This window comes from Natator depressus, chromosome 13, assembly GCF_965152275.1.
Source record: "Natator depressus isolate rNatDep1 chromosome 13, rNatDep2.hap1, whole genome shotgun sequence".
In the NCBI taxonomy this organism is placed as follows: domain Eukaryota; kingdom Metazoa; phylum Chordata; order Testudines; family Cheloniidae; genus Natator; species Natator depressus.
In genome coordinates this window covers 1,513,042-1,526,099 of record NC_134246.1, presented here as the reverse complement: position 1 = coordinate 1,526,099, position 13,058 = coordinate 1,513,042, and the positions used below count along the sequence as shown (strand labels likewise).

Below are 13,058 nucleotides of genomic sequence, written 5' to 3'. Positions count from 1 at the left end.
CCCCCAATGACGACAACAATATTTACCCCCAGCTGCGCAGACTCTTCGTGCCCGGCTTGCATCTCCACGGCTTTCCTGTGCCACTGAATGTGAGTGCAGAAGTGACCCGGCGTGCAGCTGGAGCCCGTTACGCTGCAGAATGATCTGAATTAATAACATGGGGCAGAGGAGCAGGCATCTCCCTCCTTGCCCTGTGGTAAGAGGCTGCATGCACGCCATGCCACGCCACTCCATGCACAGCAGCTTAGAGGGGGCTCTGGCATGTTGCTGGAGGGAATTCTCTTGGCTAGTCTATCACGGCCACTGGAAGTTGAAAGACGCAAGTGCCCAGGTGCTGCATGGGCAAATCCTGCGGGTGGAGAAGCTCAGCTCGCAGCAGGTCCCAAACTCAGACCACAATTTATTGCAGCCATTCCTCTCCCACTGCAGCTCCCTCGTCTAATGAAAATTTAGTGCAGGTGGGAAGATGACTTCCCAGCCCCACAAGACTCTATTTATTCACGAAGATATTTATGTGCCGGGTGGTTCTGCAGGCACAAATGCCAGCTAGCTGAAGAGAACCCAGAAATTAACTCAGCGGATACACACTGTCCTTTTAGCATATCTCGAGAAAGGAGCAAGGATCCTGTGACTTTATCTTCAAGAGGAATGGTGCCTAGTTGTACCAGATTTAGGAACCTCCTATGGCCTCACTGGAGTCCCCAACATTTCAGACACCTGGGGACATTTGTGCAAGATGGCTTCTCTCCGGTTTCCACCTTCCCAGGCTTTATGTGGGCTTCGCCAAGGCAATATAGCAACAGTCCTTCTCAGCAGAGAAGGAGCGTCTTGTTGCAATAGAATCACTCCACTGTTTTAAGAAAGCCTGTACCAAGATAACAAGCTCTGTGCTAATACCTCAGTGACATCTGGACCACTCTTCTCATCTATCACAAGGAAGAGACACTCCGATTGCTGTGTGTGCAGATAAGCACTGGCATTTTAACTTTTTATAATCCCCGCAGACATTTCTTTCACTGGGAAAAAGAGTGAAAAATCCGCAGAATTTACTCCTTTCTTGAAGTCCAGATTGGCCTGTTTGTGCCTCTATTGACTTCTAAATCAGGCTGCTTCTGAATCTCCCTGTAAGCACAAGTCCCTGTGATGGTTTTACAGGTCAGATAAGGGTGCTCCGTGACAGCCCGTGGTCTTGGCTAGCAGATCAGCAGACAATGCAGAAAGAGCGTATTACAGCTCTGGAGGATTTAGGCTGGAATAAGTGGTGTGATAAGGCTCCGACCTACCCCTTGGTCTGCGCCCTGATTCGCTATTCCAGCCAAACTAGTGCAAGAACTAGGGGCAGGGGGTGGAGGAGGAGGAAGGTGGAATTACACCTCCCCAGTTCTGGAGCTGGTTTGGCTCTGATGTAAGTCAGAGCAGCCTCAAGGCTGGTCTAATTTACTTTCTGCTGCAACCGTTGTCAAGAGGCTGTTGCAGCAGCTTGGAATGGACAGAGCCCCATGTGCTCCAGCCCCAGCTCCACACTTCCCAAGCCACAACCCTGCACTCAGGGTGCATGGGCGGGAGAGTGGGGGGCAGACTGCACGCCCTTTTGCTGCCTCTGCAGCACCCGGAGGGGAACCCCCTCCCCCCAACACTCCCCTTACGCCCTGCGTCTCTCAAGAGCCTGGTTCTGCCATCTTTTCAGCCCAGAACCAGGGTCTTAATCTCTAGCTGCTCCCACTTCCAAAGTGCCAGGTGCGCATCTGTGCCGAACCCTAGAGCTGTGAGAGCAGCTTCTGTACCTCAGCCAGCCACCAGGAGGCACACGAGGCAAAGCCTGAGCACTGACCTGCCAAGTCAGCTCCTCGGCACTCCCGGCTCTTCCCACCAACATTCACTCGAATGCAAAAATGAATTCCCTTTGCCCATCCCCCCCTCCATAAACATTCAGGGAAGGAATTCGCAGGCACGCCTGACTGTGGAGACAGCCCTGGGAGCAAAGGGAGAACACGCACCAGCGGGGGCTGTGAAAGCTCAAACACGAGTACTTGCACCAGACACCTGTTCTACGGGTGACTTTAATCTAGTCAGGGGACAGAACCCGTATCAGGTGGCCAAGCCACAGCAAACCCAGCTGGCTGCAGGAATTTGATATTGAGCCATTCGCAGACTGAAAGGTAGCTGGCAAATAGCTAATCAAGTCAAGAGAACGTTTCACAAAGAGAAAGGCTGTTTAATAAAACGGTCACTGCCCATGTTCTCCAAGTGCCACGAACAGCAGCACCTCTGCAAACACGGCAGCCAATAACCGACAGAGCAGATAGCCCTTTGGTATCTCCCAGTCCTGGGTCTCCACACTTGATGGCCCAGCTAAGGCCGTGGGTCTGGAAAGAGTTAAAGGAAACAAAATATTCGTTAGCTGTAAACTAAGGCCGCTCCACAGCAGTGAGATTGGAAAGCTGCCCTCATTCCTGCCACAGACATGGTGGACGAATCTTGCCCCTCTGGTAGGCAGCAGAGTTGAGAGGTGCGACAGCACAGAAGGCTACCTAGCTTGCACCCACAATTAGTGTGATTACAGGCACAACTTGGGTCACTGTGCACAGAAACAGCCAGTTCTGGTCATTTGTGCGCACAGCTCTCTCTTTTGGGAAGGCAGCTGCAGTAACTGAGTGCAAATTATGTGCACAATTGTATATCTAAACTAACAACCTGGCCTCTACTCAATGCTTCACGTTACTCTTTTCTACTAAGCATATTCAAAACCATGTCTCTCTCTCTCCTTTTTTTTTTTTTTTAAAACATGTAGCTCTTAGTTTTCAGACAGATTCCTTTCATTACTACTATCCCACGCCCCGCTACTCCACCCAGCTCTTTTCCCATCCCCTACCCCGTTGTTTCTCTGGTGCAAAATGCAGCTTAATGAAGGACCAACATGGTTTCCAGCAGGTCATCTTCCAGTATTAAATCCCAAAGCAGGAATTCGCCGCAGACAGGGAAGAATTCCAGGGCACAGCACTGTCAGGAACTGAAGCCACCTCTGAAAGGAGAAGGTTAAAGCTCCTCTTTTCTACAGGGGTCGAGGAGGAGGGAGGAAAACAGGCAGAACAGATCATTTCTGCACCACAAATGTTTTTTTGCAGCTTTGTGCAGCTGCTGCCACCCCGACTCCCATGCTGATCCCTAAGTAATGGCATTCAATACAGCCAGGCCAGTGGTGCCGCCTGGAGTCATGATTGAAGGAACCCTTTAAGCTTCCCTAACAAGACATTTTTCTGAGATAAAAAATGAATGCTGCCAGCATGCAAATCTCTCTAAATTAGGCACGGCCCAGCTTACTGGAGTTCTGCTGTTGTGTGATGACCGTCATTAACTCTAGCAGCACAGAAAAGCAAGAATGCTCTCAGCAGGCTCCTGTCCCAGCTGGGGGCCACGGCTCAGAGAAACACTTGGGTTTGGCTGGCTGACATCTGGAATTACACTGCTAGTGAAGAAGGGCAAGTGAGAAAAGGGCTTTGGTCAGCTTCTTTGTAATCAGCAATTCACAGGCAACCAACCTGCCGTGACTCCCTGGAAAGGAACGGAGACCTGCACAGTGCGGCTAGGACAATATGCATCTGGGGTTCTCCTTTCCACCAGCATTGCACTCATGGATGTGAAGTCCCAGATCGATAGCTCAGGGGCCCGAGTCCTGTTTATTTACAGATCAGGGGGGACAGTAGGTTGAAACAGGAGGGTGAGTTGTGGAGGGGCACCGTTTACCCAACTCAGAGCAAGTGCACTCTCCTCTGTTCCCCTTGGTTTAACCCCTGGTACAACCCAGGCAGGGCTCTCTAAGCCTCCCTAGGAGAGGAAAATTCTGTCTCCATGGCCCAGTGAGTCTGGCAACAAGAGCACCCAATCAGGGCCACTTATGGAAGCTTGCGTCCCACGGAACTTGTCTGAGACCATCCCACAAGCTGCTGAAATGTGGTAACATTCCTGACCAGTGTTGCCCTGGACTGGATTTGACTCTGCAACCTGGAGGTGAGCGTCTCACTACCAGTCCCCAGGGCTAACCAGGCTTCCCCTCTACTCTGCTGTCAACCCCCTCAGGCTGTGCTCATAGGATTGCTTTTCAACAGTATGCAGGAGAGAGGCCACAGGATGAAGCTGCACTAGTGTCTGCGATGCTCTCACACCCCTCTCCAAGGTTTCTTGGCAGAAAACATCAAACAAGAAATAAAAAAAATTAACTTTTAATGTCTCAGAAATCCCCATTAGAATGGGTTTAACCGAGAAGTCATTTCTGCTGGGTAGCTGATGGTGGAAAGGCTCAGTGTGCTGGCTGTGTCCTTGTTATGAGACACAGATTTCAAATCCAGAGTTCTCAGAAATTCTCCAACAGCTCCAGAATCCGCTTCTGCTCGCTCTCCCGGAATTCCTGGTTCTTCCCGTCCCCAATGTTCTCTGCATACTCTGCAGAAAAACAAAAACAAACCCTGAGCAAGATGCTGACATCAGTACCTGACAGGAGAGCTAGCCAAGGGACAGCGATGGACTCATTTTCCTGGTGACTAAAACTTTACATGTTAAACATCTACTGACTCCCCATTAAAAGATTTTTTTTTGAAAGGATGGGGCACTAGAATAGGTGCTCCTGCTCTTCTCCCTCATTCCTTAGCACGATGGACATCAGCAGGGAGACCAGAACTTTAGTCCAGAGTACATCCCCCGGCCTCATCATCTGGAGGGGAGACAGTTTAGGAATTGTCCCCAAGCCGCATTCAAAGCCCTCCCATTAGATCTGGGTCAGAGCCAGAGGCAGTTCACCCTGCATCTTTACAAATTATTACAAAACAAAAGGCAGATTTGGGGCTGAAGACATGAGCATCTTAGGGAATCAGAAGCTGTCTGCCTAGGAAGATGTTTTCCAGCCTCTGGCTCCTCTCATGCATCCCCTTTTTCCCAAACAAACAGAACAGCTTGTATTCAGTGTCTGAATGGCAACGCTGCAGAAGAAAGTTTGCTTTAATATTTATGTGTTCAGCATTGCTGCACATTTCTGAGCTCCATCAAAGCCCTCATTATAAGAGCACTGAAAAGGCTGAGGACAGGGAGAAGCTAGTTGGTGTGGGAGCCTTCTCTCATGCACACTCCCTGTCTCCACAAACAAAGCAGAGAGCTCTTTGCCAAAGCCCCTGGGATAAATCCATTTAATATTTATAAACTACTATAGTCTGTGCAATGGGAGATGCCCGGTGCCACCACCGTTTGCTGCTAGTGGGTCCATCGACTGGCATCCTGGAGACAAGGCGGTGGCAGGAGCACCCAGTGACAGAGGGCTCTTCTGCACAAAGCAGAGAACAGCCCCTCCCCCCCGGTGGTTAACAGCTCAGATCCTGTTCCAGCTGCCCTGAGCTTGCACACTGAGCCGCAAGGAGCCATTAGTGTAACGGTTGATGGAGTGAGGCTCCGGGCTCCCCGGCAGCCCATGCCCTCTCTCTGCTGCGAGGCTCTCAATCACATCCCGGCCTGGCTCAGCAGAGGGGTGCATCTTGAGCAGTGACAGCACAGCCCACTCTTAACACTCCTCTCCTGGAGGAGACCAACGCCAGGTGCTGAGCTGCGGAAAGCGGGCGGTTGCTTTCTCCAGGAGACAGTACCAACGGATGGCAGTGTGTAGCTCAGTATTCCTGAGTGCATTCCGCGTACCGGCCCCATCCCCTCAGGGCAATAAGCGGAGGTGCAGGTTCTGCCCTGAGCAGGCCATTTCGCTGGGCTTTGTGCCTCTCAGACAGACGCTGCAAGTGGCCTGGCCTTTGTTCACTAGCAGCCGAAGGGGAACTCTGCACCCTGTCTGAGTGCCAGGAGGGACTCCATCCCCGAGCGTACTGCCCGGTGGGGGAGCTGGGGGACAACACCAGGCTACTCAGATCCTCTCCCTTCAAGCAGGACCCTGTGGCCATTTTCTGCGGAGCGGGAGGCACTAGCAGAGCCGGACCATAGCTCGGTTAGATATTAAGGGTTGGTTCAAGGAAAAAGCATCTACAGCACTTGCCTCCCGCGATGCAATTGCCGCAGGGGTCGCTGACTGCCACCCCCACCCCCGCCCCGAGCCAGTGAAATCTCCCCTGTGGGAACAAGTCCGACATTTTCTGGGTTTTGCCCAAAGCTCGGCACTTTTTTCTTTTTTTCTCCTAAGCATTTAGCACTGTAAGAGGAAGCCTGACGACGACGGGCTGGGAAATTGTTTATGAGGTCACTAACAGCTGATGACACTAAGTGAAAAAAAGCAGATAAAAGAACCAGATTCAAGCTTTTTTTCTTTAATTACCCAAAGAGAGTGGGTTTTAATGTATTTATTTAAATGGCGTGTGTGAACTCCCGCCTCACCAGCGCTTACACAGAGCTGTACGCACTGCCATTGCTGCGCAAACGCAAAGTGCCTAAGATTGGCTTTTGCTTCATTAGACAAAAGAAAATACAATGGCTACAGAACGTCCAAAATCAAGAGGGAAATATTTCCAGGTTTATAAGAGGATACTGGAAACAGCAGAGAACATACACTGAGGGAACATGGGCCAAATTTTGTGCAGTTATAAAGCATTTGCTTTTCTCTTTGGTTTAACTTTTAATACACATTCCTCCCTCCCAGCTATCTTACTAGCGGGCCCATCACTAGCATCTAGGTGCTTTTGATGTCTCACTCACCAATCAGGACATCATTCTGAAACCATGATAGGGCCCACGGGGGGGGCTGGGGCAATGGCATGACAAGGGGGCAGAGGCAGGACAGAATGGCCCCTCTATGGGTCAGCAATCACCAGTCCATGTTCCTCCCTGTAAGGGCAAGTGTCCCTTTTTATACAATTGTTCTTCCAGGGGAGATCAGCTTAAATAACCACGATTTAATACAGCACTTTTCATCAGTATGTCTCAAAGTGCTTTACAAAGGGTCACGAATTCCACTTTACACATGGGAAAACTGGGGCAGGGGCAGGGCAGTGACTCAGCAAGGTCACCCAGCAGGCCAGTGGCAGAGGCATAAACACAACGCAGGCGTCCTGCGTCCCAGTCCAGTGCTCTATCTACTAGGCAAAACTTTCATTCCAAAAACTGCTCCCTCTCAGTCCACGTACTCCTGAAGACCTGAGGAGAATATGAATGCTCCAGCTGTAAGTGCGGCTCGATCTTCAGGAGAACAGGTTAGGGGGCTGCCTGATCAGTCTGCAGAGATTCACGTATCCCTTGCCCACTCCTCCCGCACTGAAAAACCACCGGAGGAAAAGAGGCCTACTGCTTCACTTGCATCATAAGCAATTTGCAGCAATCCCCAGAGACCCATCAGATGCCAGAGAAACATTGAGAATATGTAGGCCATAAAACCAAACTAAAAAGCAGGCACCTAATTAGTATGCATAAATAGAAAATAAAAATGGAACAAGAGAAACCCACGGAGTGGAGAGCAAGACTATGCAGGGAAGGGGGGATCCCAGACTTCGCCCATCCCGAGAGTGCACCAGACAGTGGGGGGGAAAGGGGGGGGGGAAGAGGAGAGAGAGGTGGGTGGGGGGCTTCAGCAAGGACTCAATCCACAGGGATGGTGCTGGAGTTACGCTACTTTGCAGTGCAGGATTCCTGCTCCCGCTGTGCCAAGGGCTAGAAATCCTCCCCCTCCCTGTCACTAGCCTCTCAAGGGGGACACGCAGGGCTAGTGTGTTGGACCCCCTGCAGACTAAACCCCGTACTCCAACTAGCAGGCAGCTTTCCCCAAGTTCATTCCTGCGGTAACTCCTGTTAAGTCAGTTGAGTGACACCAAGGATGAATTTGGCCCAAAGTGCATCTAAACACCAGCATGGAGTGCAGATTAGCTCCTGCTATTCCTACATGTGCGGCTTCTGCACCACGGCTGCCAGCACCCCAGCAGCTACACAGCATCCAGGGAGGAGTCCCTAATCGCCTCAATCTTTTCCCCACTGCACCAGTGCACTGCTCACTCCCTCGCCCTCCCCTCTGCACGGTAGGGAGGGGTGTGGGTGCAGAAACAGCTGCTCTCTCTCTTCCTGTCCGCACCGACACTGTCGGGTAGAAGGGACAGGCCAGCAGCTGTTCTTTGCTCTGGACTCAGAGCCAGGAGAGCCCAGATCAATGCACAACTCACAGCCCCACACCACGTTCGAGACACTCCCCCTCCCCTCAGAGGGAACAGACTCATCCCCCAGCACCCACAGATACCAACCCAGCTCCTCAGGACCAGCCAGCCATGGCCACGCTGTACAATAAGGAATTGCACCCTGGGCTGTCAGGGAATTTACAGCTGTTTTAGCCAACTCTTAACAGACCAGCCACCTGGAGTGGCAAGTCAGAGGAAATTTACTGCGGGGGATCATCTCTGCAGCCTGCTACGTGTCTCTGCCCTCCTACTCCTCAATTCAGTTGACTATTTATGTTGGAGAAGAGACGGAATGGCCTGGAGCTGACATGGTAGAGCCCAAATAAGCATTGCTTTAATTTAATGCAAGCATTATAAATTGCAAACACTCTATTAAAGCTAGGACTGCAAATCACAACAGCTACATCTTAAAACTGGAGAGCGATATTTTAACGCCCTAACCCATATTCCTCTTTCGCTAAGAGCAAGACGAACACGCCATGGACATGGATATGCTACAGATGGTGTGGGGCGGGGCAATGGGGACAAAAGATGAGACTCCACAACACTTCCAGGGACCCTTCCCAGGAGCTCTCAGATCTCACATGTCAGAGGGTGCTGTGGAGTCTCACCTTTCATCACCAGGGCGCAGCACTGCACGTAGATGCTTCTTCTTTCTCCCCTCCACGTTACAGTCACCACCAACAGACCTGGCTGGGACGCACTGCAGAGCGAGGCGTAGCTCTCACAAGAACAACTTTCTTCCTCCCCAGTTCACAGGGCTGCCACTCTGTAGCCCTCAGCTGCTGCCACCAAAGGATGCAAACAGCTCATGAACTCAACTAGAACTTTGCTAAGTCTGAACAAGCTCTGTCTAGTCCCTTGTTCTCAGGGAGGATGGCCCTGGGCAAAGGCACGTGACTAGGGTACTACAAACCAATGAGCAAGAGAAACTCACCCTTTATGATGTGCCGAACAATCTTGATGGAGCTGCCTCTCATGTTCAGAATCTGATGGACTCTCTGACGAATCTGGTAGGGAGAGAAGAGAGGACAAACAGACACCATTCCCAGCACAGAGACCATGAATGTCTTATTTTCTTGGCAGGAGCGCAGAAATCCTGAGTGTACTAAACTCCCATCTACCTTCAGAAGCCCACTTCTCACAGTGCACAGCCAGGCAAGTTTTGAAAGACTCACCCAATGGGTTTGCAAAACGTGTGCCCACCCCAGCCCACAAAGCTCTATATTTGTGTGCATCAAGGACCGTGGCATATCACATGGCTTGAGACCCCAAGCCAGAATCAGCTACGGTGGGAATTCACAGGAGACCTAGGTGGTGCCTACATGAGACTTTTGGGAAATTGCACTACCTCCAATGGTAAGACAGGGCACCAACATTTCTACCTCTGGGACTGCTGGCCCTACTCACAGCTGGTCTAGATGATGTGGTGGTAACAGTGCTGGTATTCTTGGCCCACTAGTGCAACTGTGATGGGAGATTTCTCAAAAAAAAGTCTAGTGAAGAGAAGTTCCTGTAGGGTTGAGGAGCAGTGGAGGGGATTCAGAGCCCTGTGTGTGTCATGGCTGGAAGCCCAGGTGAGCACGCCATCCTTCGCCTGAAGCAGGTGGTGTCTTTACCTGGGGGACACTGGCATTGCAGATCTCTGCCATGATGTAACAGATGAGCTGTAGAACGAAGAGACCAGCATCTAGGCGACGGAGGTAGAATTCATCCTCCATGTCATCGTCTATTATCTCCCCCCGGCGCACCATATCCTAAAGGATGGCACAAGGAGGAGTTATCAGGTGGATCAAGAGAGCGCCCTACCCCCATATTGCTATGGTCCATGTAACAGAAGACTCAAAGTATCTGGCATTTTTGTAATCTCACTATAGAAGGTTTATCTGCTTTGCCGTATATTCATAGCTTTCCCCCACTAGGATATGGAGTCTCTGACAGAGCTCCTAGGATCTGATCCCTCTGCTTTCCCACTCCCCAAACTCTTGAACTCAGCTGTTGTGTCCACCATCCTTCTCCAAGCCAAGACATTTCCCCATAAAACAGACTGTGCAAAACTAGGAAAAAGTGGGAGGTGGGTTCTTTAAACAAAAATAGTCCCAATTCCACTTCATAGGATTTTGCACTTGCAAAAATTTGCCAATACTCTTTCATTGAATATACTTTATGTATCAAAAACTGCAAGTTCTCATTTACTTCTCTTACAAAATTATACTTCTCTGGAAAATTAATTTAATTTCACTCAATTCCTTTCACTTCTGAGCAAACTTTCACCCTTTGTCTCTAAAATGTGCTCACCTACAAATGAGCACGTTTTTCTTTTTCAGTAACAAGTTTATAAGAATTTCAAAGTCAGGCTGATTTCTGATTCCACAACAAAATGGGGGAAAAATCAATTGCAACTGTTTCCAGTTTTGATGTGAAAAATGTGCATAGTTCTTTCACAAAGTCACTTTTTAGTGAAGGGCTGCTACTAATCCTCAGCAGATCAAAGACATATCTATTGGAGCTCCACGTCCTTATGGCCACATGAACAAGACAGAACCAAGCCTAGAGGTCCTACCCAGTATGCAGATTCACCACCACCAAACTGTTGGCTATTCCAGCTTCATTCACTGGGAACATTCAGGCAGCAGATCATCAGCTGGTATAAACAATCATAGCTCCACTGGCTTTCGTGACAGCTGCACCTGCTGAAGTTCTGCCAGATAGTCCTGGGACAGGACAATGACCACGGGGGGGGAAGAGGGGGGGTCGATGCAGAACAGCACAGTAAGGAATGCTATCCAAAGGACTCATTTCAGCATGATCAGGTCCTGTTCAGGACAGGAAGAGCGCCTGGCATAAGAGAAGAGTGGGGTTGGATTTTTTGAAGGGGCCGGAGGAGGATCCTTTGGGAACCTCTCTCATCCCCTTTTACTCCTCCTACTCTGAAAGGTTTTACAGCACAGTGATTTCCTGTCCTATAAGGAGGACCAGATAGAGCTTCCTCTCAAAGCCAGTCAGTGCCCCCTTCAGTCAATGGGGGTTACAGAGAGCAACTTGAGCACTACTTCTCCCTCTCTTCCCCAAGGCTAAGCATCTGGACCTGTAAGCAGACCTCTGTGGGCCCAGAGCATGTGTGCTGTGCAGACAATAGATTGCCAGGCCCAGGCAATAGCAATGTGTAGGGGAAGTTGCCAAAGGAAGCTCTCACTTTTCCTACACACAGGGTACGGATGTTAAAAGGAGGCAGCTGCCAGCATCTCACCCATCTCCATGGAAAGTCATCACAATGCGTATACAGAACATTTTCTCCACAGCACTGCCAAAGGATAACCCAGCAATAAACTCACACAGTCCCTGCCTGGGGAAGGCCCACCAAACCCATCCCCATATGTTGGTACCCTCCATTTTCAGAGAGACCAGCTGTAACTCATGTCTTGTGTGACCTTTCACAATCTTCACAGTAGAGGTTTTTTTTAGAAAATAAAGGAAGCAGCCTGTCAGGCCCTGCTAGCTCTCTGCAGCTCACTTGATTTATTATGCAGTGGTCTGGCAGGTGGGCACAAACCAGCAGAGCAATATTTCCTCATTAGAGCCGTCACCAGCGAGTACACTCTACCTGCAATGCTCAGCAAGGAGAACGTCCTCTGTGTGTGTGCCGCAGACAAAGATGCACACAAGGTCACAAGTGCCACAAGCTGATTTCGGCTACCAACTTTTTCTGGCTTTCTGAGCCTACCTCTGCAATGCAATTATAGGCAGAGTCCCCTAGTCACCAAGAGGAGAATTAACCCTTCCCACCTCTGCAACAGACTCTCACATTACAAACTCCTGAGCATAACTTCTGCAGGAAACGTGCTCAGATAGGACACAGACAGTTCTCAGGAGGTGTCCCTCAGCAGATGCCTCATGCATAGCCCCTCTCTAACACATCTATCGGGAAGCAGAGTGTGTGTCCTGGTGAGATATTTAACACCAGGCCAGCATCAGTGGATCAAGCTACCAGGGCCCCACAGAATCCTGTAATGGGTGTGGGGGGGCGGGGGGGGGGGCTAAGCTATCCATCTCACTCCTCCCCACTGCCCAAAATACTAATGGGATCCTAAGGTGTCTGTCCACAGGTTAAGTCCCTACCCTGCACTTAAGAGTCTTCCTCCAGGACCACCTCTGCCCTAGCTCCTTTGTTGTCTCTGGGCCCAAAGAGAGACTCCCTCCACCTTCAGTTCCCAGCTGGAGCTAACTGTGCCCACCTGTCAGACTGGCAGAGGCCTGGTGTGTACTAACCGATATTGCCAACATCTCTGTCACTTAAGAGTGTGGTTTAAAAAACATCACACTCCTGACGGAGATCTTTGTGCTAGACACGGTTACGATGGCAGTAACCACTTATTTTGTTCAGGGAACAGGTATAAGCTACACCAGCAACAGAGCTCTTGCCGGGATAAACTGTGTCTCTAGGAGCAGGGTTTGCCATCAGAGCTCTGCTGGCAGACCCTTGCTAGCACAGACAAGAGCTTAATATTTACCCTGCATCTTACCACAGGGTTTCAGCATCTTAATCTAGTGTGACTCGAAACCCAGCCCTGCTTTCCTACGCAGGGCCCTACAGTCTATTACCCTCTTAGTCTTCCTCTTCCAATAGTCAAGGGCTCTTCTCAGTGACTGCTCTACACGCCTTAGACACAGAACTAGGACAACTCAACTAATGCCTCCAAAACGGGGAAGGACGACAAATCTCCTGACTTGGCCATATGTGGGATGAAATAAGTTAGTCCTCTCTGACGGACTCAGTGTGTGAGACTCAGAACAGGCTTTAACATCGACTGGCTTATCGGCACCATAGGGATGCCCAAGGGGCAGTAAACCATGGACTCTAGCAGCCCCAGGTAACTTTAATACACTCCAGCTCCCTGAAGAACGGGCCCGGACACGGCT

The 13,058-nt window shown here is 50.3% G+C and overlaps 1 protein-coding gene across 2 annotated transcripts in view; it reads right to left on the bottom strand.

Annotated features, from left to right (window-relative positions):
* Positions 1-4,244: 4,244 nt before the first annotated feature.
* CTNNBL1 (catenin beta like 1) overlaps positions 4,245-13,058 on the bottom strand; it is a 111,797-nt gene continuing 102,983 nt past the window's right edge. The window contains exons 14-16 of one of the 2 annotated variants that reach the window (XM_074969487.1): positions 9,758-9,895; positions 9,076-9,148; positions 4,247-4,440 (exon numbers count right to left, since the gene is read on the bottom strand). In XM_074969487.1, the coding sequence (XP_074825588.1) occupies positions 4,352-4,440; positions 9,076-9,148; positions 9,758-9,895 (300 nt within the window). In that variant the 3' untranslated portion in view covers positions 4,247-4,351. Of the gene's footprint in view, positions 4,441-9,075; positions 9,149-9,757; positions 9,896-13,058 lie in introns of both variants that reach the window. The other variant, XM_074969488.1, reaches the window with a different exon arrangement.